This window comes from Gopherus evgoodei, chromosome 2 (genome assembly GCF_007399415.2).
Source record: "Gopherus evgoodei ecotype Sinaloan lineage chromosome 2, rGopEvg1_v1.p, whole genome shotgun sequence".
In the NCBI taxonomy this organism is placed as follows: Eukaryota; Metazoa; Chordata; order Testudines; family Testudinidae; genus Gopherus; species Gopherus evgoodei.
The window spans coordinates 63,934,923-63,959,529 of NC_044323.1; the positions used below are offsets into that span (position 1 = coordinate 63,934,923).

A 24,607-nucleotide genomic window follows, 5' to 3' on the forward strand; every position below is an offset into this window, starting at 1 on the left:
CTGGCAGTTACTGCTAGTCTCTAGCTTTCCTTTATCGAGTGTAGGAATTGAGAAGGCAGATCTTCAGGTTGGGGTGAAACATCCAACCGACATCTTGAAACAGGAGAGAAGGAAATTCCAGCAGCGTTTAACTGCTTTCAGGATTCTAGGTTCCCTACAGCTTGAACTCACTGTTAGAGTACTCTTAGACTACTGGCTGCCTTTGATACATGATTAAGTGCTACTGATCCACCCACGGAAGGCAGCCACTGTGGAGAGAGCCATGCTGTAAACTCATCAGGTTTTACCTGAACAGGTCCCAAACCATGGGGCAACTACTCTTCTCCAAAGGTTCTAATCTACAGATTCCTTCAAGGACCTAGTCTGTCCTTCCATCTTGCCAGTGATTAAGGCAATAGAATGCAGGGAGAAAAATGTCCCACTCCTCTGCTGAACACAGAGGGGAGCTCCCCCTCCTCTCTCTGGTTTGGGTAAAGAGTGCTTCCCCATGGTTTCTCCTCCTCCTTGCCTAGTGCAGTAATCCACTCTGTACCCACACTGAGTGTCCACACACACTACGCTTGGCCAGGGTATAAACTGTGACAGGCATATACCCACATCCACAATGTCCCTTTGTGGTAAACAATGTTAGTGCTACCACTTCAGGATCTGTAACCCAGAGTCTTGTGCATAACAGGAAACACTCTGGGAACCACCTTGTTGCGAATTGCTGGTATGGTATGGCACCGTCACACTTTTGGCAATGGCAGTTCCCTCTCACCTCTGCCAAACTGCATGGAAGGCATGGAGCAAGTGTACGATGATGTGGTTCTGCTCCTGCTGGCAGGACAAATGTTCATGCAGTGCAGTACCAGTTACTGGATGGAATGGATCCAAAACTATTTGAAACACCAAAGATGGCTGACCAAGAAACTGCATGCTTTATGGAGAGCACTTAATCATTCTTAAATAACTGATGTTATGTAAGGTTTTGGGGGGAGGGCTTCCCACATTTCTTCTTCACAATGTTTTCTGAAGCTGTGCTTCCAGCACTTCGCTCTTACGAATGAGTACACCCCGGGTGCAGGTGGTGAGGCAGGATGAGTCATAAAAACACAGCTCAGTGTCATATCTTCAGTGTTAATTTAGTTTGGTTTCTTCTGTTTGTATTATCACTCAAGTTATCAACAAAAGCGTAAAGACATTTCAGTTAACTTCTCTTCTGTTTTCAGTTTTCCATTCTGGTGCTTTGGACAGCAACAGTTATTTCACAGCTTAGCTCACTGTCACGAACCCTGCTTTTCTTTAAAAAAAAAGCAGCTAGGGGAAAAAGAGATGGAGAATGAATTGCATTTCTGTGGCACCACAGTTACAGAACTCTCAGTTGTGCTGCGAGTCCCACTGACCCATCCCAAACGTGTGGGAAATATCCCATACTCAGAAAACCAAGTGCACACACAAGTGAAGTGAACAGAAACTTTTATTTAAAGAGATACATGGAGCACAAAACTACAATATTAACAGGCATTACAAATGAACAACAAAAAGATCAAATTCCCAAACATTACTGTCTGTGGACCCATTTCCTTGTCCTTCCATTCCCCCTCACCCTCAGAAGGGGCGGGGGGAGGGGAAAACAGATGCAGAATATTGTGCAAGGGGGCAAACAACGATGACTCCTGGGTGGAGTTTGGGATGACTCCTGGGATACAGCCACCAGCTCATGCTCACTGTTCCATTCCGGCGTGTTCTGGGGAATTCCCCTGCAAGGGGTTTCAAGTGCCGATGGAGGATGTTGTGACAGGTGTCCAGCATGCTCCTTCCCACCATCAGGAGAGGCCAGTGGATTGGATCTACCACATCAGCAGCAGCCTGCTTGGCAGCTGGAGGAGCAGTGACTGTTGCTGGGGAGGAGCAGTGGTCACAGAGGCGGGCAGGCCCCGAAAATGTTCTGCCGCCAGTTGTTCTAGTGGCTGCGCGAGTTCACAATCCCATTCTCTCTGGGCATACTCCTGCTCACTGTGGTGTGACTCCAGATCCAGGAACCAGTTCATCAGTGCCTCATCCTGCCTAAAGGTCCAATTCTCCCTCACCCTAAGGAACTCAAACGGCTCCTGCTCCTTCTGTCACTGCCAATGACCAGGTCCCCCATGGCCCTCCATCATCTGCTATCTCTGGGACACTGCTCCTGCCCTAACCCAGTGGAGTGGGTTGCATCATATTTTATTTCTTCTTTGAAGGAACCGAAGGAACCCCTTTGCCCCCATAATATAACTGTGCTGCCAAAGGCCACAATATTGATACTTTTTAGCATCTCAGGAATGCAACTGTTAGTCTCCTTCCTTCTCAGACCACTTTTGCAGCCCACGAGGAAGGTGCCAAGGGTAATAATGGGATTATACCTACAGTACTATTATTAAAATGCTGTAATGTTTACAATACGTGGAGGGGCTGGTTGGGATGGGGTTTAGTTCCTTTCCAGGGGTACATCACCGCTTATTTATTTGTTCTTTAAAGGCTGGACACCATTTGGAGAACATAGTACTTTTCAAGGTACCAACATGAAAAAATAAAGGTGTACTTCCAGTGCTGTGGAGGGGCTCCAGCCAGCTATGTCAGAAAGAAGTTTTTACTAATGGCCACCTAGCTATGTATTGCTGAGTGGAGGGGTTTGGTGAGCTATGAAGGTGGAACAAGAACATTTGCCCTGTCCTTAAACCTGAAGAACCAGTTTGAATTTCAGCTGCAGGAAAAATTTGTTGAATTATGATTATAGGACTGGGAGGCAATCTGAGAGGCAATTGACCATATTCCAAGCTAGCAGACAGTTCCCAGACACAAGAGGAACGAATCACTAAGAATGTTCACCCATCCCCTAGCCAACTCTACAGCACTAGGAAGTCCAGCCCCTGTGTCCAGTAAACAGCACTGAAAGGGGAAGAGAGTCACACTGCAAGTGTATTTTCTTCCCTGAACTTTCTGATTAACACTGCAAGCCTGTCACCTCTCCACTGCTAAAGGACACAGCATTGTGTTTGTGCAACTACCAGAGAGGACTCTTCACCCACTTCCTCTTCACCCGGCTCCTGCAGAGTGATTCAGCACCAGAGAGGCCACACACCGGAGACTGGGAACGGTCATAAACATCTGAAAAAGGTCATCAGGAGAATGGACTGCTCTGATATTCCTCGGACAACCAAAGTGTTCCCTGTTTCCAGATCTAACAAGGCCTGCACCAAGTCTCCAACCACTTCCCTTTCCTTTCCAAATGGGAGCCTGCAGAAGGGGGTAGGGCAGAGGGATGATATGGGGTCTTTGACCAGCCATAAGTGTCAAAACTGTTCTTCTACCCACTCGGACCCTTTACATACACTCCTTTTCCCTCCAGTTCATATGGCCCAGGGACTATCACTGTTCACAGTGTTGGCAGTGAAATGAAGAGACATAGGGACTGCTCGTTAATAATCTTTTGTTATGGCTTCTGCTAAATGCATTTCAGTGAAATCCCATGAACCACTGTAATCACTGATTTACAGCTATGCCCTGCTTGGGGACCATGTCGAGGTGGAGCGGGGAGGTGGGGCAGCTTCAGGCATGTATCACCAGAGCAAGAGGGGAACACGGGGGTATATTGCAACTTACTAGTTTCAGGTTCTGGTTCCTGCAGCAGCTCTCGGTCCTCCTCAGGTTCTTCAGGGAAAGGCTTCCTCACCCAGGTCTACTAGGCAAAAGGCACAGAATCACATGCTTCTCATACTTCGGGTCTCCCAGGGCTTCCTCAGCAGTTCTCACTCTCTTCTTGCCCTGCCCCTCAGTGCCATCATATGAGGCCAGAGAGTTTGAGAAGGTGGTCACGAGTCACTTCAGAGTCTGTATTTGGAGCCCTGGGTAGCACCCAGTTCAGCTCATCATAACATGGACATGTGCTAGGTCCTGGAATAATTGTTCGAGTCCATCACTCTCCGTGTATAGGAACCTCAGGCACTTCCAGAAATCCCAGCACTGGGACACAGTTTGGTGAATGCCCAACTCTTCCAGCTTCTGTGAAGTCTACCAGTAGAGGTGTATGTTCCTGCTACTTCAGTTGAAGCTGATGACAGTGTGCTCTGAACACATCTTGATGAGCACACTGGTATGCTCCTGAGACCAGTTGGCAGCTCTTGGAACATGATCCACAATGGTCTGTGCTGATTAACAGAGCAGTTCCCCAGAAAACTGTTCTGAAGTGCTCAGCGCAGGCTGCTACTAATGGCGGCAAACGGAGATAAGGGTCTGGCAGCAAAGGGATCAGTACATTGTGGGAATGGCCCTGAAGGACTATTGAGACTCGTGACCTTGTACATGCCCCTTTTTCCTGTCCATACTGCACTGTAGAACACGTATGGGCCATGCCACAGCAGAGCCATGTATATAACCACATCCCTCATGCGTGTTAGCTTTCTTGCTGTGCACTCTCCTTCAAGAACGTGCTTCAGGTCTTCAAATATAGACAAGGGAGTGGGGAGGGTTATCACACAACACTGCACATCTAAACATGTACAATTGCAAGTGTAGATGTAGCACAGATATCCTATGGACTCTAATATCATCAATATTAGACAAGCACTCTTCCTTCAACATGTGTAGAGCAATGATTCTCTATTCATGTTAAAATGCCTGACAAAACTGAGGGCCTAGGTGAAAATAGCTGGTTCAAGCTCAAAACAAAACAAGATTGAGGTACTGATCAGAAAAAGGAAGAACCTCAAGGAGCTGGCTAGAACTCACCCCTTCCCGCCCCTGCCCTCACACACCAAGGGTTTCCCCCACCAATCAAAATGGTGCAGAAGCTTGGAATTCTGCTAGGGATGATGCTAATCCTTGATGTTTTCATTGCAGCAATGGCCAGAAGTGTCTTTGGCTAGCCAAGAGACTCTGGGTCTTCCTATCAGATGCAGAGCTAACTATGGTCACCTATAAGCAAACCACCACCAAATGAGACAACTTCAATTAATTCTGCCTGGGGAAGATCCTAAAGGCCACCCAATAACTTCAGAGAGTTATGCATGTAGCAGCCAAACTCCTGATTAAAACAGATCATACCAGTGCTCCGAACCCAACCAGCTACAATTACAATCTCCGATTCATTTGAAGGTGCTGGTCCTTCTCTTTAAAACTCTAAACGGATTAGGAAGCAACATCTCAGTGACTGCCTAGAGCTTTGTATACCAACATGTTGGAGCATCCCTGAATAGTAAAGCCCTGATTTGTCCACACATGAATTAGGGGGTAGAGTTTTCCTAATGGAGTGCCATCTGATTATGGATTGGAGTATAGGTGAACCAGAAGGACAGATGGAGCTGTGCTGATTTACAACAGCTGAGAATCTGGCTCCAAATCTTAACATCTTCAAGGCACAGTTTAAATGATATGCATATTTTCAAAGGTATTTGCCAAATACCCAATAAGAGGAGCAGAGTAAATCCTTTTACACTTTACCTGGTGTACTTATGATACATAGCTGTTTTTACAGGTTTAATATTAATAGGAATATGTACTTCTTTTTAGAAAAACATGAAGTTTAAATTGTGTCCCTCCTATAAACTTCACAGATAAAGTTATCTTTTATTAGCACAAGATTTATTTTAGTCAATGACATTTAACCAATATTTACTATTGAAAGAATCCTACATTTAGCAAAAAAACAACCAACCAGTCAGTTAAATGCATGTCTGGCATAGAATTTAGTTAAAACAATAGAAAAATCACTTGATAAAAATCAATATTGTCTTGATCATAAATGGCAACTAATTAGCATAGAGCAAATTCTTACTTTAGAATTCCATTTGCTCCTGTGTACACTTCTACGGCATTGGGGCTGGAGGGTAGCATAGTAATAATCCTGTCTGCTCTTTCTGCTACATCTGCTGGGGAATCCATTACCTTTAAAATAAATAAATAAATAAATAATATAGCTGCTGTTGAAAGACAGAAAGAAAATACATCTTCTTTAATGACTTGTAAAGCACCACACCCTAACAGCTAGACAAAAATGAAAACACAGGAAACAGACCACACCATTAGACAAGCTCTAGTGACACAGGGAGAAAAATTTGATGAGGATCCTGTCACAGAGATTCCTCCAAATTCTCCATCCCGGGGTGTGATCATCATGCTATCCATGGATCCTCCAAGACTGAGGGCTAACTAATGATCTACTGCAAACACAAGGCCATCTATGCAAAATGCATCTCCACACTGTCTCTGGGGTGGTCCCATAATACCAGAGAATTAGTCCCACATGGATGACTGCCCCTAGGTCCCTTCTATAGATACTGGGAGGGACAGGAAAAGACCCCCCCTTTCCACAGATGTATTTAATTTTAGAGCAACATACTGCGGTTAGCTTTAAAGCTAACCAATGCTGCCAGCAGGAACATATTGGCAGCATTATGTGTGTTCTGGCTGACTGCCAGGGAGGTTTCCAAAGGCCAAGGCCCTCTGTAAAAAGAGCAGTTGGTCCTGGAAAAGTTCTGACAGCAAAGCCATCCTAGCCAATCTTAAATTACCTGCAACAGCACAATTGATACACACAGTGAAAAGAATGAAATCTTCAGACTTTTTGTTTCCACCTTGCCATAATCATATTGTCGCCTACAAATGAAGTCGGGTGAACAGGTAAATGCAGCCAACAACAATATACATTATTAGACATTAGAAACAGAGACCTATTAGAATGACTAGACCAGCCTGGACAAGACTGTCACGGGAAGTGTAATTCCTGGAGTGACACAGACTTTAAGGCAAGAAGGGACCATCAGATCATGTAGTCTGACCACCTCTACATCATGGGCCACTAAATTTCACCCCAATAGCTCTATATGCACCTCCATGACTTTAGTCCTCAAGAGATAAAAGCCTGGTTATATTAGGTCATAATTATGCCACTGAGACCTAACCCACAGTGTTAAGCTAGCTACTGCCTCCTGGGGAGGTGGTTTACCTACACCGACAGAAGAACCCCCCTCACTGGCATATGCAGCGTTTTCACTGAAGCGCTACAGCAGTGCTTCTGCAGCATTTTAAGTGTAAACTAGCCCTAAGCTGTTGTGTGCCACAGGCAGAGGATAGGAGAGACCAAGGTGCTACCAATTTCCGAGGCCCCTGAAATAACAGGAAATTGATTGGCGAGATATGCCCAGATGACTAAGCAAACCATAACGCACGCTGCAGAGAAAAAGTAAAATATTCCGAAGGACAAGCAACACACTAAATATCTTCTGCCTATTAAGGCCAGCAAGCAAAATAAAATAAACTTGACAAGATGAGAGATTAGGAAAATAAAATTATACTTTAAGTTTTCTATAGCGTGCAAGAATAAATTTAATTAAAAATCAAATTTACAGCACAGATATGCTTGACTGATATTGTTATGACCTATTATAATGCAAAATAAGTTAACATAAGTATAGCTGCATTCATATAGTCTAACCTCAAAATATAATTTATTACATGAAAAGTTTCTTACTGATGGAACTTAAGAGTTGTGTTTTGAGAAAAGCAACATGAGAAAAATAACGGACGTATCACACACTTAAAAACACAAGTTCAGACAACAATAAAAGTCAAAACCACATAAAAGACAGAGAAAAAATGACACAAACTTCATTGCTATTTGAGTCATTGTATTCATTTGAAACATTGCAGAAAATGTTAAAAAAATATTCACAATTTAAATATTGAATTCAGTTGATAACTGCTAATAAAATTATTTTAAATGTATAGAGAGAAAAGACGTTTTAAAATAAGTTCTAAGAGACTTGTGCTTATTTTCAATACATTAACTCCCTTTTTCATAGTAGGAGGCTTCTTACATCACAAAGACGGACTGGATGGAAATTAATCTTTGGAGAAGTGTTGCAACATTAAAAATCAGCCAAAGCCACCAAACCTAAAAATGAATACGTTTTGGTGTCCAAAGGCAACAGTTTATTTGCTGACCACAACAACAATCTCACATTTTACTTGGCACAGTTACAGCAACAATGAACAGAAAGGAGTTGTTACAAAGGAACAAAAAAAAAAAAAGCACAGTCAAAATGACGCATTTCTGACAACCGTTTTTGTTTTTAAGTAAAAAGTTAACGGCTCAAATGCCCCTCTCCGGAAACTGCTATACAGGTTTCAAACATGACCACCCTGCTAATTATTGAGCTGTTACAAAAGATATCAGACTGACCATCAGGGCCGGCACTTCCATTTAGGCGACCTAGGCGGTTGCCTAGGACGCCAGGATTTGGGAGGGCGGCATTTTGCGGTCCTCGGCAGCAATTCGGCGGCGGGAGGTCCTTCTGCACTCCAGGTCTTCGGCAGCAATTTGGCGGCAGGTCCTTCACTCGCTCCGAGACCCGCAGCTGAAGTGCCCCGAAGACTGGGAGTGCGGAAGGACCCCTCCTGCTGCCAAACTGTAGCGTGGAAGGACCCCCCCACCTAGGGCGCCAAAAACCCTGGCGCTGCTCCTGCTGACCATCAACAGCATGCTTTGTCAGAGATATGGCATCTTCAGGAGACAAAATACACACACTGCAGGTGAAATCCTGGCCCCACTGAAGTCAATGGCAGAACTCCCATTGATTTCAGTGGGGGCGGGGGGGGGGAATTTCATCCATAAGGTTTTTCCATGCTTTCCAATAATATTTCTGTGTGCCTTCAAATTTCTTTAAAAACTGAAGTTGCGAGTTTGAAAAAGAGATACAACAGTAAAGATAAAATACTTGTGTCTCTTTTCCTTCACATCCAATCATCTTCGTTTTTGAGTTAGTGAATGTGTTAAAGACTGTGAAACACAATTTTTAATCTTTCAGCCAATCCTAAACCATTAGGGTTCCAATCCTGCTTACCTTACTCACACAAGTAGTTCTTTTGATTATAGTAGGATCACTTGCAGGAATAAGGTGAAGGGAGATCTTTTATAATTTTTTCATCTATTCAAGAGCCTAAATATCACATATTCATGCTAAAGAATATCCTTGATAGTATGGTTGTCTATTTCCATATAAACTCTGAATCACAAAGCATAAAATAAAAGATTTGCTTTTTAGACCTTTTTTTTTAAAAAAAAAATTAATTAAGGCTTTCCACATCACAAGGCATTGTTCATGTTAAGGGAAAAAAAAGTTTGGTTAAAAATGAAAATATGGGTCCATGTTTATTTGACCCTAAACCAGTCCAACCATCCCTACACAAGGGATATCTATGAGTTTACACAATAAGTAAACACATAAAAGGACATATAAATATGACTCTCATATACACAATGTATTTATGAAGCTCTAAACCTCAAAAAGAGCCCATCGCCTTTTATTTAGGATGGTAGGCTTTTTCCTTGCTTTTAAACAGTGACCATGAGAGAGAAGTTGAAAGAGGAAAAATGGGACAGTTTGGGTAGCTGGGTTTACCCAAAAGAATAATTATCTTTCTTTTCCCTTTTTGTTTTAAATACAGAATACAGTATGTGCTGAGCGGTAAGACAAAGTTGCAAAAGGTGAAAGGAGGTAGACAGGTTCCAAAACACAAAATTGACACTAGGTAGAATGAAGTAATATCAGCAGAAAGGCTTACTACTGATTAGTATGTAGGATGTGTTCCCTCTGTGCCCAATCCCCAGATGATGGGAGTCTTTCAGTCTTTCCTTCTTTACCTCAAGATGTAGAAACTCATGCTTTTAGTTCTGGGGGGTCTCCAATTCAATCCCCAGTGCTAGTCCAGATGAGAGCCATCACATAAGTGGGGGCTATGCCAGAATTTTAATCTGGACTTGCATGCAGCTTCTTATTTTAAATAACTATTTCCAGTTTTCTGACAGGTAGGGTTGACAACTGTTTAATCACACAAACCCAAAACACCCTTGCCCTGCCCCTCCCCAGAGTCCCATCCCGCATCCCTCAATCGCTTGCTCTCCTCCACCCTCACTCACTTTCACCGGGCTGGGGCAGCAGGTTGGAGTGCAGAAGGGGACTCTGGGCTGAGCCTGGGGCAGGGAGGTTGGGGTGCAGGAGGGGGTGTGGGGTACAAGCTCTGGGAAGGAGTTTGAGTGCTGGAGGGGACTCCTGGCTGAGTAGGAGACTGGAGTGTGGGAGGGAATGCGGGGTGCAGGCTCTGTGAGCAAGTTGGGTGCAAGATGGGGCTCAGGGCTGGGGTGCAGGATGGGTGAGGGATGCGGGCTTCAGCTGGGAGGTGCTTACTTCAGACGGCTCCCAGGTCGCAGCGTAGCAGGGCTAAGGCAGGCTCCCTGCCTGTCCAGGCTCCACGTCACTCCTGGAAGTGGCCAGCATGTCTCTGCAGCCCCCGGGGGGGGGCAGGGGGCTCCATGTGCTGCCCCCACTCTGAGCACCAATGCCACAGTTCCCATTGGCCTGGAATTGCAGCCCAGGGGAGCTGCGGGGACAGAGCCTACTGTGCCACGGACCAGGAGCCGCCCAAGGTAAGCGGGGCCAGGGGGCTCCCCACACCATTCCAGAAGCAGTCAGCACATCTCTGCGGCACCTGGAGCAGAGAGGGGCAGGTGGCTCCATGTGCTGCCCGCACTAATAGGAGCCGATCCCACAGCTCCCATTGGCCACACTTCCTGGCCGACAGGAGCTGCGGAGTCAGCGCTGGGGGTGAGAGCAGTGCACAGAGATCCCCCACCCCCTCTGCCACCAGTCACGGGGATGTGCCGGCTGCTTCCAGGAGCATCACGGGACCTGGGCAGGCAGAGAACCTGCCTTAGCCCTGCAGCACCACCAGACTTTCAGTGGCCTAAAATCTCCTGATTTGGCTTCAGTAGCCTCCAAGGAGATAGGGCCTGAAACCGGGAGGACTGGCAACCCTACTGATAGGGGTGAAAATATCAGTTATTTATACTGATTGTACAGCTGAAAATTAAGCAGCCTATTTCCATCCTTTTACAGACATTATAAAGTCACTATCTACACTGTATTGGGAACATAAGTTAAAATCACTTCAGTTTAATAGTTTACCTGGATGTTATGGTTGCAGAACAATGCTGCGTTAAGACAGACTGATACAGTAAAAACACCTCCCCCCCAATAAATAAATAAAAGTCCAAAACTAAAACTTTTTCCCCCACTCACACTATCCAGAAAAACCTGAGTAAGTTTTAGAACTGGTCCAGTAATACATATTTCCTGTGCAGACAAAGCCTGTATTCGGATAGACAGAGGTATAGAAAACAGATGAACAATATTTCTTTCTATAGGTGCTTATTCATTCTGTCCATGGAAAAGCCTTCTTTTTTCAAAAATAGTGGGAAACACAAGTGCCACTAATCTATTATTATTTATCATAGTGCCTAAGAGCCATACTCATGGATCACAACCCCACTGTGCTAGGTGCTATCCAAATACAGAACCCAAAGATGGTCCCTGTCTCAGAGTTTGCAGTCTAAGACAAGAATTCATCAAATACTTCTGACGGAGAAAGCTCTAGAATGCATATGATCTGACAGGAGAAACTGTACCAAGCCTCAGAAAAGCTGGAAGTCTACTGGCCATGCGTATATGTGAAATAGTTATTCAATTACATTCCTTTAAATCCAGAAAAGAATGGGAAGAGGAAAATTATGCACAATCATGAAGAGTGGACAGCCTCTTCACATATCTAAAAGATTTTTTGCTATTTTTAAAAGAGGGGAAACCCTCACACTTGTCCCTCAGACACTAAAATAAATCTGCGTAATATTTCCAGCACAAACCACTTCTATTGGCAGTATACATCTCATTTAGTATTTGCACTGTCAGAAGTCAACTAAAATACTTTGAAAGAAATAAAAAATGTTTAAAGTTGTAAGTAATTGGGAATACTTGCTTTACTTTAAAAAGTACAAGTAAATACTGTAAGAGTTAATTTAAAAACAAAAACAAAAAAAACTGTCAACATAGGAATTGCCATACTGGAGCAGAGTAGTGGCCCACCTAGTTTAGATTCTGCCTCCAACAGTGGCCAGTGCCAGATGTTTTGGAAGAAACTCTGCAGAAGTAGGCAGTTAGAAGGAAACTTTTCTGGGGTTTGGTTATCATATAACAACAGCCAATGGTTGTAAGTTGGTTGATGCCCAGAAGCATGGAGGTTTGCATCCCTTCTAAAGTTCTTGTTTAATAATTAAAAAAAAAATTTACTATTATAACTCAATTCACAGTTCTGTGTTTCTCCTGCAAGGCTGACACCATTGCATATACCCAAAACAGCACGGAAAACTCAATTTTTTTAGGCTTTTTGATGAGCCTCTAGCATCTTCAACTATTTTAGTGAACACCCCCTACAAATGCAGGTCCTAGAAGGTATGTAAAAGGAGTCATAATTGGATAGACTTCCAAATTCCCACAACTGGGTCACCTCTAAATCATTCTGAAATATGCCTTTTCCTGTGATTACTCCTTCTGCCACCCATCACAGAAGCCCATCCTAAGCCATCCTGCCTCAGAGCACTTTTCCCAAGTCTCTTGTAGCTCCTCCCCTACACTCAGATGCCTCTGCCCTTTTCCTTACCTATCTGCCTTTCACCCTCTACTACAGGTACCTGCGTTTAGAAAAAAAGAGTCTGTTACTACCTGCTATTCATCACAAGCAGGAAGGTGGCCACCTTCCTGCTAGGTAGGCCATTTTTCCAGTTTTAAACCACACAGTCCTGCTATTGTAATACACGTCCCATGTCTGGTACTGAGACAAAACTACATCTGATTTTGTCTGGTAGCACAGACAACCAGGGACACCATTTTGAAGAGAGCACTGCTCTGCCCCCAACCAGCATGACCTCACATGTACCCCAGCAGTGTGACATTCCTGGAAGCAGCGGAACATCCAGTATTTTGAGGATGCGTAATTGGCCACCCTATTTCCTACATATGTTGCTTCCCCAGTTGACTGCTTCCGAGACTACTGTAGTAATTGGGGAATGAGGCAGCAGACAGGCAAATGAGGCAGCGGACAGGCAAAGACACAGCATCCCCTCCCCACTGAACAGTTCCTAGCAGCAGCAGGAACCACCGGCAGTGAACACAGATATTTGACAGCCTTCACGGCTCCCTGCTCTCTTCTCTGGCACTCCTACTGGTTCTACCCCACACCCCAGATCAAAGGAAAAGCAGCCCTTGCCACTCAATGTTCCTTTTGCAATAGCTTCTACAAGGCCCCCTGGACTCAAGTTTCCATGTCCTGCAAAAACTGCTGGTGTAGGATTTACACCTATGGAAGAAAAGGAGGAAATTATTTTCAAGGTTTTTTTTAAAGTGTGTTATTTGTATTTGAGACTATAAATATAGTGTTCAGGAGCATAAACAGGCTTTTGGCTTTACTTACTTTTAAAAGCATTTCTGCTCACCTTTCAAGTCACTTAATATCTCACGTTAAGTCTTGCAGCTGATGCCAAGGATTCTATTACAATGAACTGTATGAATGGTCAGCCTTGACAAGTCCCATTGAACAAAGGATATCCAGAATACAATCAACTACAAAGTCTTTTTTGTTGTTGTGTGTTTGTATAGTACCTAGTACAATAGTGCCCTGCTCCATGCATAGGGTACCTATGTGCTATCACAAAACAAAAATAATAAAAGCCAAGAAACAGGCTGTAAAGGTTACTGATCCACTTACAGGCTTTTAGCTTTAAATTATTCAAAACCAGATGGAATTAGATGTCCACTTACTAGAGTGTTTTGCCCTGCAGAACATCTTGATAGTAACTTTCACTATTTAAGAATACAATTACAATCAGCTCTAAGAATTAAAGATCTTTAGTTAGAACTGTATTCCCTACACCTACTCACACTTCCCTTATAACTGCTGAATATTTTTCCCCCACTGTTCATCATATCACATGCTGAGTAGCCACAATATTATTTCTGTTCTGATTTCCAATTACTCTTGCAATATCTTTTGTCTTTAGCTCTTCTGTGCCCATTAATCCGCCTACAAATAATGGGTAAGTGCCAAGACTATTAGAGCCCTGTAATTTTTAAATCTGACACTTGCTCTGAAGTGTAAACCATACAATCATGCAGGATAGTGGTTAGAATCCAAGGCCCATTAAAAAGCAACGAGAGTATTGCCATTGACTGCAACAGGTCAGGCTATCACAAGCTGTACAAGTGCGAGGTGGGGAGAGGGAGAAGAACAGCATATTAGCTTTATAATTAGCAACACATATCCATCATTTACTTTCCTTCCCTCCTTTTTCTCCCACTATAACACATCAAAATAAATAATCACATCACTAAGTGATGTGTACTAAAGTCAGAACATCTAAGAAGGAAAATCATTTTAACAAATGCACAGTTAACATTAAAATAAAGAAAGTTGGTTACTATACCTGTGCCCCTGAGTCTTGAAATTCTTTGCACGCTTCTGGGAATATATCAAATGCAACAACAGGATATCCGTGTTTTACCAGGTTTTTTGCCATTGGATTTCCCATGTTACCAAGCCCAATGAATCCAACTGGGGTTTTGGAGGCCATTGCCCTAGAACACACTGATTTCAATACAATAAATGAATATTCTGGAGAAATACACCTTAAAACATAAAGAGTAAAATCTAGTGAGCAATTTAGCTGGCATCATTTAAACATGGGGGGGGGGGAAGAGGAGTAACTTCAAACCCAGTTATATATAAATTTCATTAAGTGGACAGATTTAAATCCTATTCAGGTAAACCGTAAACAGTGTCCCATTACTTTTTACCAATATAATCTCAATCTGAGACAAAGCAATTTTACATTTTAATTTAATTTTAAAAACATTTCTCCAGCTTAAATATTGGACATTTTTTAATTGAATCTTAATGAATGATATCTAATCAATAACCCTGGAGACAGAAATCCCATTCAGCCACAGAACAGATAAGGTGGATGAGGTAATAGCTTTTATTGGACCAACTTCTGTTGGTGAAAGAGACAAGCTTTCATGCTATACAGAGCTCTTCCTCAGGCCTGGGAAAGGTATTAAGTATAAGGTCACAGCTTAAGTAGTTAGCATATATTCTAAAGGACTGTTCAAGGTGGCATGGCCGGTTAACACCCCTGTAGTCACAGGACAAAAAGAGGAGTTAGTGGATTACAGATTGTTTTAATAAACCATAAATCCAGTGTCTTTTTTAAGACAATGGTACATAGCATCTAGCAAAAGTTATGAATTTAACTCCCAGGCTTGTCTTTTGAAAGTGTTGTGCAGATATCCTTTGAAGATGAGGACTGATAGATCAGATAAAGAGTGATTACTTTTTGAAAAGTGTTCACCCACAGATGATTTGGCATTTTGTCTTTTGTCATTTTCCTGTGTGAATTCATCTGAGAGTGTACCGATTATCTGGTTTCTCCCACATAGTTGTTATTTGGCCATTTAGTGCACTGGATGAGGTACACCACACGTTGTGATAGGAATGTGTAAGACCCATGGATCTCGAAAGGTATTTTGTGGGGGGTGTTGATCACTGCAGCAGAGACATGTTTGCTGGTTTTGCAACTGTTATTGTGGCAGGGTCTGATGCCACTCTGAGTTGGTATATCCTGCTCTGTGGGGAGCCTGCTTCTGATGATTAGGTTGGGCGGGTTGTTTGAAGGTCAGAAGAGGTTAAGGAAAGATTTCTTTCGCAGAGTACCTTTCTCAGACCTGAGGAAGAGCTCCATGTAGCTCAAAACCTTGTCTTTCTCACCAAAAGAAGTTGGTCCAATAAAAGATATTACCTCACCCACCTTGTCTCTCTAATATCCCGGGACCAACACGGCTACACCACCACTGCATACAACAAAGGGGAAAGGTGTCAGGTGGCTGAAATAAAGCCTGCTTCTCAGAGACACAGAGGGCTCTCACTTGGGATTAAGGACAAAGGGGGAGAGCTGGAGCCAGAAACGGATTCCAGCTTGGTTGGCTGAGTGCACTGGCTTGGCCAGGATGGACTATAACCTTTGCCTCTCTTTGCTAACCTGAGGACTTTCAGATTCTGTATGCCAGGTGACTAATATATTACCTTGTTTTGAAAAGGCTACCTATTGTAGCTGCAAATACTCACTGAGAGCATTGCATCCTGAAGGGGTACAGTACAAGCCTCCTGCACATGTCTAACTTGGCTGAATTCACAGCAGAAAGGTCCAGTCATGGAAGCCACAGGACTGCCCCTTCAGAACTGTGAGAACCACTAGGGCTTGGCACACTAAAGGGATTACTCCCAAGAGACTGGTTAGGCTAGGGCATAGACCAGACCCTGTGGTTCTGTGAAAACCACCAATTCATTTCACATAGGTTGCCAAACCACTATCAAATGGTGACTGGCCACTACTGTCTGTGGCCAAATGTAAGCCACTGAAAGAGAAAGTCTCAACTACACATTATGAGTCCCTTGAACAATGACAAAGATTATTTATAAAATGCTAAAGTCTTCACTGTAGGAACAACTTTCATAAAATACAAAAAATGACAAAAATATAACATGATGTACAATATACTAATACCATGTGCTATGGCAGTTTATGGATAAATGGAAAATAATGTAGTTTTCAGCCATTTTTAGCACAAGCTACTGTGTATGAGTATATAAGGTCAGGCAATGCATAATTCCCATAAATACCAATGTACAATAATTCCTTTCTAATCATTCTAAATTAAAATAATCCTAGCTCAATGCTAGGGCAGACGCCAGTTTTTAGGTCTCACTGCCAGTTACAGAAGACAATTTTTCTTTGAAACGAAGAGAAAATCTCATTCAAATTAAACTATCCAAACTCAAAATTGCATATCCTATACTTCGCCTTTGAAATGTCTCATTGCTTAAAGCAGAATTTTTCTTAGTTCAGAAAACACTTCATTAATTATTTTAAAGTTTTTTTCTGACATTAAAGTGCCTTCTTAGCTAAGAACAGTCAGGTTCTTATTTACATCACTATTTTGTTAGCATCATATTTTATAAGTCAGGTGTATCAAGAGGACTGCTGTTAAGCCTTGGTTTCCACAAATGCCAACAACAATTATCTGGCTGAATAAATAGTCAGCTTAAAAACAAAAAAAAAAGAAGAAGATTACACTATAATTTATATACATGTTCTACTATCTATATGTCCAAGTATGCAAAGAGCAAATCTCTATAAAACACGTTAAACATGCCAAACATAGTAAACAACTGAACAAAGAGCCAACATACACCCCTGACCATACCCTTCCTGAAATCTAGTCCTCTCTTGGCTTCTGTGATTCTGACCTCTCTTGGTTCTCCTCTTGTCTTTTTAATTGCTCCTTCAGCATGTCCTTCAAAGGATCTGCCTCATATCCCCCTCCCCGCAACTTTCTGTGGGGATTTCACAGGGCTCTATCCCTAGTCCCCTTCTCTTTTCTCGCTATACATTATCTCTGGGTAATCTCATCCACAAATTCAAGGACAGTCTCTATGCTGTTGACTAAGGCTAAGATTTTGTCATGGATATTTTTAGTAAAAAAGTCACGGACAGCTTACATGCAAAAAAGAAAAATTCACAGAAGCCATGAACTGTCTGTGACTTTTATTAAAAATATTGTGACAAAATGGGGATCTGCAGGTCCCCACACCACCAGAAGCAGGGTAGCTGCACAGGGGCTAGGAGCCGCCTGCAGCAGCCGGAGAGTGTGGGGTGCCCCTGCCGCCCACAGCTCCAGGGACCTACAGCAGCTGGGAGCTCAGGGGTTACCCCGCCATGGCCAGGAGCTGCAGGGGGGTTCCCCACTGCCTGCAGAGTCCGGGAGCTTGGGGTTTCTCCCACAGCCCATGGCAGCTGGGAGCTTGGGGGTTCCCACACTGCCTGCAGCGAATGGAAGCTGGCAGCTGGGAGTTGCAGGGGAATGCCAGAGGTAGCGGGGGTCAGGAGAACATCTCCCGCCGACAGCCTTGGTGCGGACAGTGCTTAGGTTGCTGTAATTTGCGTCGCTCAGGGTGGTGGCTTTTTCACTCCCGAGCAACACAAGTTATATCGAGGTAAGTGGCAGTGTAGATCTGCCCTGAGCTAAACAGAGAAAGAATGGACCTATACCCTGGTGGTTAGGGCACTCATCTAGTACACTGGAGACTCAAATTCAAGTTCCTGCTCTAATGACCAGATAGTCCTAGAAAGTGGAACAGCTTCAATAGGAGAAATAGAGCAAGCCCTGTCCCCAGAATACCCCATAGCTTAGTGGTTGAGGCACTCGCCTCTAATGAGGAAACTCAAATTTAAATCCCTTCTTTACAATCAGGAAAAGGGAGAAACAGAAAGGTCTCTCACAGCCCAGATGACTGCTCTAATCACTGTGCTAAGGTTTTAAGGGAGGCCACTTCCTCCTCTTCTGAGTCCTCAATTAAAAAAAAGAAAAAAAAAAGAAAAAAAAAGTTGTGTCAAATAGTTTAGGGCCAGTTTGTGAATACACCGCTACCTCAATATAACGCCACCCAATAGAACATAGATTTGGATATAATGTGGTAAAGCAGTGCGCTGGGGGAGGAGGGGGCAGCTGCTCACTCTGGTGGATCAAAGCAAGTACAATATAACACGGTTTCACCCATAACGTGGTACAAGGACAGCGTTATATCAAGGTAGAGGTGTAGTTTTGAGCTGACCACACTGCAGATTTTGGCAAATAAACTATTTGTGCAAATTTTTTACACAGCTCCTAACCAAGTTAATCTACCCTTCACTTATCAGGAATAGAACCACAAACATTGGTTAAGCATATGGGTCAGACTGCATAAGCATAGATATAACTTTGTTAATTCTGGCAGAATTGTGCCTACGTACATCAGAAGTTAACTTGGCTTGGTTATAATGTCTTCAGGCTCAATACCTGAAATACTTGCAATTGCTCTGTTGTCATGAAGAAATTCTTGGCTAGGCCTTCCCTTCATTTTACTCACAAACAGAAACTCTCATCCTGCAATCAAATCTGTGCAGGCAGATCCTTTCGCCCGTTTACATCGAGGATCTACCTGTGCTGATTCAGTTGCAGGATCAGGGCCTTAGAATAGAAGGATTTCAAGACTATAAATTTAAATGTCTCTCTTTTAAAATGAGTCTATAAGAGAACTACTAAAATATGATTTCACAGTTTTGCTGAAGAATTCTATAAAACTGAGTGAATCTCTGAATGCCTGTTCCTTGATTAACATTAAACAGGCAATTGCTGATCAATGGGTAATTTCCTCATGAAGGTAAGTATTATTTTACAGACACTGGGCTGTTGGGAGGATTAATAAACAATGTTTGTACTTTAAAGATAAAAATAAAAAACTCCTAAATTTTTTTTCCCAAACATGCATTTAATGTTACAATTCATATTTGACCCTGTGATTAAATACTATATTGGATTTGTTCTCTTTTCATCCCACTTGTCAATAGGCTAATAGAGCTAATCTGCATTAGAACACTAAAGTTCGTGGTGCTTCAGTCAACTGTACGGCATCAACAGAAGCACCAACCAATTGGGTAGATACACATTATCAACCAGTTGAGGAGGTCCATGTTACCAACCCTGAATTGATATAAGGTTTGTTTGTGTCCACAACAGGGCTGCCTAACACAGATTCAGTGGGAATGGGGAGAGGGCTGTCATCTTTGTCAAAAACAACAGCACTCCCTCAGTTAGCAAAACTTCTTGCTTTGCCAGAAAGCCTCTCCACTAACCCACCATACCTCCTTCAGCAATCAGCAGTCCTATCCCAGAAGTGCCTCCCAGGAAGGGTTCCCCCCTCCCCATCATGACCCTACATAGTTTAATCTCAATCTCTCTCCCCTCGACCCCAATCCATCCATCTGGAAATTACCAGATGGAACTGCACACCTTGGCCATCCGATACCCTCATACAGACATGTCCACAATCACAAATACTCTCCCTACATGTTTCTCTCTTAGCTAAATTTATGCCTCCTGTACAAACGTACGAAGTCAGCAATGCAAGTGTGGTTTGAACCGCTACTTGCAGCTGGCAAACAAGCCACTAAGGAACTCATAGCAAGTGTGCTAAGGAGGTTCACTGGCTGAGGGAGCTGTCAGATCGGAGAACTGTCAGAGTTGACTGAACCAGTCATGACACTGTGGACATTACAATCAACTGACCTCTCTAAAACCAGGCAAACCCTTAGACTAACCAGAATTAACGAGGGAGGATGACAAGACTGATATGAGTGTAGAAAGAAAGAAAAGGGGAGAACATACGGATGACTGGCACTGCCTTTAATAGGCAACTGTATGTTACATTTAAGGCACCCAATCCTGCAGACACTTCTCACAGTCAATGGGACTTTATGATAACATACAAGTGCTTGCAGCAGAATCAATTTAAGCACCTAGGGTATGTCTACACTGCACTATAAGACAGCCCTTAAGCTCGGGTTCAAGCCTAACCCTCCTTGCATCTACACTGCTTTGCACCAACCCAGGGCTCTGACCCAGGGTCCAAGCACGAGTCAAGCCGGGGCCCAGGGTTTGAGCCCTACTGCTTTGTACTGTAGACACTTGACTCGTGTCCTGGGAGTCTGCCAGAAGTATTACACAATGGACCAACTTTCTTAGTCGTCTCTATCCCAATAATCTGTAATTGACTCCATTGAAAACGGAAGCCACGCCCACTCCTTGGAGTATGGCAGCTGCTCCTGTCAACGTTAACCCATTCTCTTCTGATCACTGAGCTGCAAGCTGATTAGTGAGCCTCCTGGGTTTGCAATGGAGACTGAGCAGAGGAAGTCTTCTGCAAAGCATGCTGCTTTGCGGTCATGGGAGCACAGCCAGCTTTTGGTTAATCTCTGGTCAGGAGACAGCACTGATTACACTGGCATCCAAATAGGTCTGTAGACATCTCCAACGTGATTTTAATTTGACAAAAGCACATTCAACAACTATTCTACACCTGCTGAGAGAGTAATTAAACCCATCTTTTATCAGGGCTTATGAAGTCAGGGTATGGTTTCATAAGCCAAGGCAAAAGTGGTTATGCAGGGTCCTCCAGAAAAATGATGGGGACAGAAACTCTGTTTATGTCAATGTCATTTGGTGGGAATAGTGTCAGTCTGTCCACGAATGTAGATTCCTGAGCGGCAAAAAACCTGACATTATGAACATTTCCAGTACAGCCCACATTGATACTCCTAAGTCCCTACGGTCCAGGAGGATCTGCATAATAATGTAGTAGTACCCTTTACAGTTTATGTACTCCTTGAGGAGGGCAAACTGTTGGCAACCATCAACGGTCCCAGCACAGTTAGGAACCCCCATTCTCTTAAAGCCAGCAGTTACCTCCAGAATATCTTTAATGCCCGTCACCTCAGATACCTCTGCCACCATTTTACCCACAGCTTATTGTTCGTCAATGAACCTGTAGCAGTCCAGAGTAGCCAGCTTCCAGACACTTATAGCAACCCACTTCTGGACCAGCAAAGCTGACCTCAGTTGTCCCTCTTAATATTGAATGGTAGGAGCAAGCTGCTCACAAAGCTACATTTCTGGAGCTTTCTTCATGCAAAAGTTCTGGACCCACTGCTGGTCATCCCAGGTCTGCATGATGGCGTGTTCCCACCAGTCTGTGTTTGTGGCCCTGCACCAGAAGCACCAGTCTACATAGAGAGCATCCGTGGCTATGCCAATTGTACTGAGCAGCTTCTGTCAGTGTAAGTTTATCATGCCATGTCAGGTTATTCTTCATTCTCTTCTGCCACCACCTCCTCCTCCTCCTCTATCAGGAAATCTAATAGGTACCTTCGGTGGGGCAGAAAACATCGCCAAAATGTCCATCGGTGCCTCACAGATACTATGCCAGTTCCTGACACAAGAGTGAAAACACAAGCAAGACAAGTTCTTCAAAAGTTGCCTCCTCCATGCTGCTGGCTCCAGTAGCTGGGAGCACAGAGACCAAAATGACTGCTCAGCAGACTGTGCTGGCAGGCTGTTCAAACTTCCTGTAACATGCAAGGTGGCCAGGAAAGTTTTCCCCACAGCACATCACAGTCATAGGGTAGAGTAACCACATTTCAGGAGGGCGCAAGAGACTCTGGGATATGGCTGGTCTGACTTAGGTCTGCGTGCTGCAGTGTGGATGCTAGACTCCAGGTTCAACACGGGTTAGAAAAATCTTAATGCAGGGTTAAAACCAGCAAACAAACAAACAAAACAGTGTAGACATTCAAGCTCAGAGTTCCCTAACACAGGCCAGATGACTCAAATCCCACTAACCCTCGCCTTACATTGCAGAGTAGACATAACCTTAGAGTGAAATCCTGGCTTCAGTTAAATCAGTGGAAATTTTGCCATTTACTTCAATAGAGCCAGAATTTCAGCTCAGACGGTAGTCATTGCTCTCTTGGGTCTCTATGCAAAAATAAAGCATATTTGCGCCAACCTTAAAACCTGAAGTAATGGTTTGTTCTCTCCCTTCTCCATCAAAGATTATAGATCTCAAAGAAACAATTAAAGTTACTTTGTGGTACTTCAGGAGAACTGCATTCTGGATCTCCTCTCTCTTGCATGTGTTGACAACATTCAAGCTGTCATGTTTAAGACAGTAAACAAAATCATAATGCTACTTCAAAGCTTTTACAGAAACATCTTTATGAGTAGCATAGACAGCAAGTATGAAACATAGTGACAATTACTACTGATAATATTGTGGCAAAAAACACCAGATAGACCTATTCTCTGTACCATTTGTGTATTTAATTTAACTTCACTAACATATGACTAAGTGCATCCATAAATCTGTATTCCACCTGAACAACTAAAACCTTTTTTTAAAAGTCAGACTCAGAAGTGTGAAAAGCTTTAATGGATTGTGCTAGTGGAAGAGAGGTATTAAAAGCAAAACAATGCCACTAAAAGTTCATTTTAAAATAAAATTAAGAGTCAGACATTTGTTTTATACTTTTATTTTACAGATCAATGAAAAGGCACTAGAAGCTTAAAAAATACTTTTTAAATAATAGAGTAGTTTCAAGTGCATCCTTTGCCGAGTCCCCTGTCAAATTTTGTGGTTTTAAAGTCACATTCCCCCCCTTTTTTTAAAAAAAAAAAAAAACACACACATATATTTCTCTTCTGTTACTATGCGAGAGACCCCTAATAAACACAGGGGGAACTGACTGAGCTACACAAGGAGAACAGTAAAATTGTCTATAAAATGAAGCGCTGTCAAATGCACAAAATAAACATTAGAAAGACTGTAGAAAAAGATTCTACAATTTATTTCACTTATAGTAATCTGAGGTGTTACTTGTAGCAACACAAGGTAGAACAACTTCAAACAAAAGTATGATATTTAAATCACCAGTGTCCCTTTAAAAGGAAAGATCGGAGACAGGGAAAAGGTTATAATTAAGGCCCTAAACCTGCATATACGCTTGCTTAACTTTGCATTCAACTGGCCTTCCTCTGTGCGTAAAGTGAAGCAAATATATGCAGTAACAGGGTCTTGAATATAAAAAAGTGCTGCTGGATTCAGCTTTGGCTCAAAAATAATGAAATATAAATCACAAAGCAAGCAAAGTATGAGTACAGATTACAGGTATGAATAACAGGCTGTTTTAAGTCACTAGCTTCACATAAACTTCTGTGGGCTGTTTTAAACTCTACATATGATATTTTAAATAAACATGTTAAAATATTTATTACACTAAGGTACTCACAAGATTAAGTAAGTATTGATATGAGCCTCATATAATTTTACAACCTACATGGCTTTAATAGGGTGCACAATACTTGTAAAAGGTGCAAAACACAAGTGATAATCCTCTCGTGCTATGAAGCACATTTATCAGGGGGTTTCAAAACCCAATGCATGTTTCATCTGAAGAATTAGAAGTTTGTCAGGGGTGGGGAGTCCTCCAACTGCACTTAAATCCCGAGTACAGCTCCTGTATGCTTGCAACCCCCCCAACCCCACCTCCACTGTTTTCACGTGATAAGAAGTTCTAGGGAGCTGCTGTCACTTGAATGACTCACGCTAATTTAGTGAGGGGGGCAGCAAGAAGCAGCAGCAGCAGCATTTCTCCGGTTCAACAAGGAGGCCTCAGCCTTTCAACGCAACTGGGCAACGATTTGCAACCCCAGCTCGCGCTGTTAAAATGTCACCAAAACACCCAAGGCAAAGAGGGAGAGGCGGGTCCTTACCCATTGCAACGCTGGCAGCACGCACCTTCCTGTGCTTGTATAACAGCCTGGCGGAGCCTCTGAGCATTAAAACTGCGGCCATGCCGCTTCCCCGAGCTCCACTCTGCGTGACCACCGCTTAAACACCACCCCTGCCTCCCCGGGCTGCCCTCTCTGCCTGTGACCGTGGATGGGGAGGAGAGAGAGGAGACGAGTGACGGCCAAGGTAGCCAACCACAGCTTGGCCTCGGCAGCCGCACGCCAATGAGAGGGGACAGCCCCCTGTCGGTGACGCGCCGCGTTCGCCTCCAGACTCATGATAGACAGGGGAGCCGCCTGCTTCCCTTCTCTGCTCTAAAACCGAAGGAGAAGGGCCGGGCTGTTCTGCTGGGCGGCGCCCGCTCGTGGGCAGCTGCTGCTGAAGCACCTGGGGACAAGGCGAGGTTTTCTCCACCCCCCTCTGTGCCTCCTTCACTTACCCTTAATTTATCCCCTCCTACTCCCATTTCCCACCCCCCCCCATGCCA

At 43.4% G+C, this 24,607-nt stretch overlaps 1 protein-coding gene across 1 annotated transcript in view; it reads right to left on the bottom strand.

The window, feature by feature from the left end:
- The window catches only part of HIBADH (3-hydroxyisobutyrate dehydrogenase), a 128,825-nt gene extending 104,542 nt beyond the window's left edge, over nucleotides 1–24,283 (bottom strand). The window contains exons 1-3 of the mRNA XM_030550847.1: nucleotides 24,102–24,283; nucleotides 14,327–14,487; nucleotides 5,792–5,901 (exon numbers count right to left, since the gene is read on the bottom strand). Coding sequence (XP_030406707.1) covers nucleotides 5,792–5,901; nucleotides 14,327–14,487; nucleotides 24,102–24,183 — 353 coding nt within the window. The 5' untranslated portion in view covers nucleotides 24,184–24,283. The remainder of the gene's footprint in view (nucleotides 1–5,791; nucleotides 5,902–14,326; nucleotides 14,488–24,101) is intronic.
- Nucleotides 24,284–24,607: the final 324 nt, after the last annotated feature.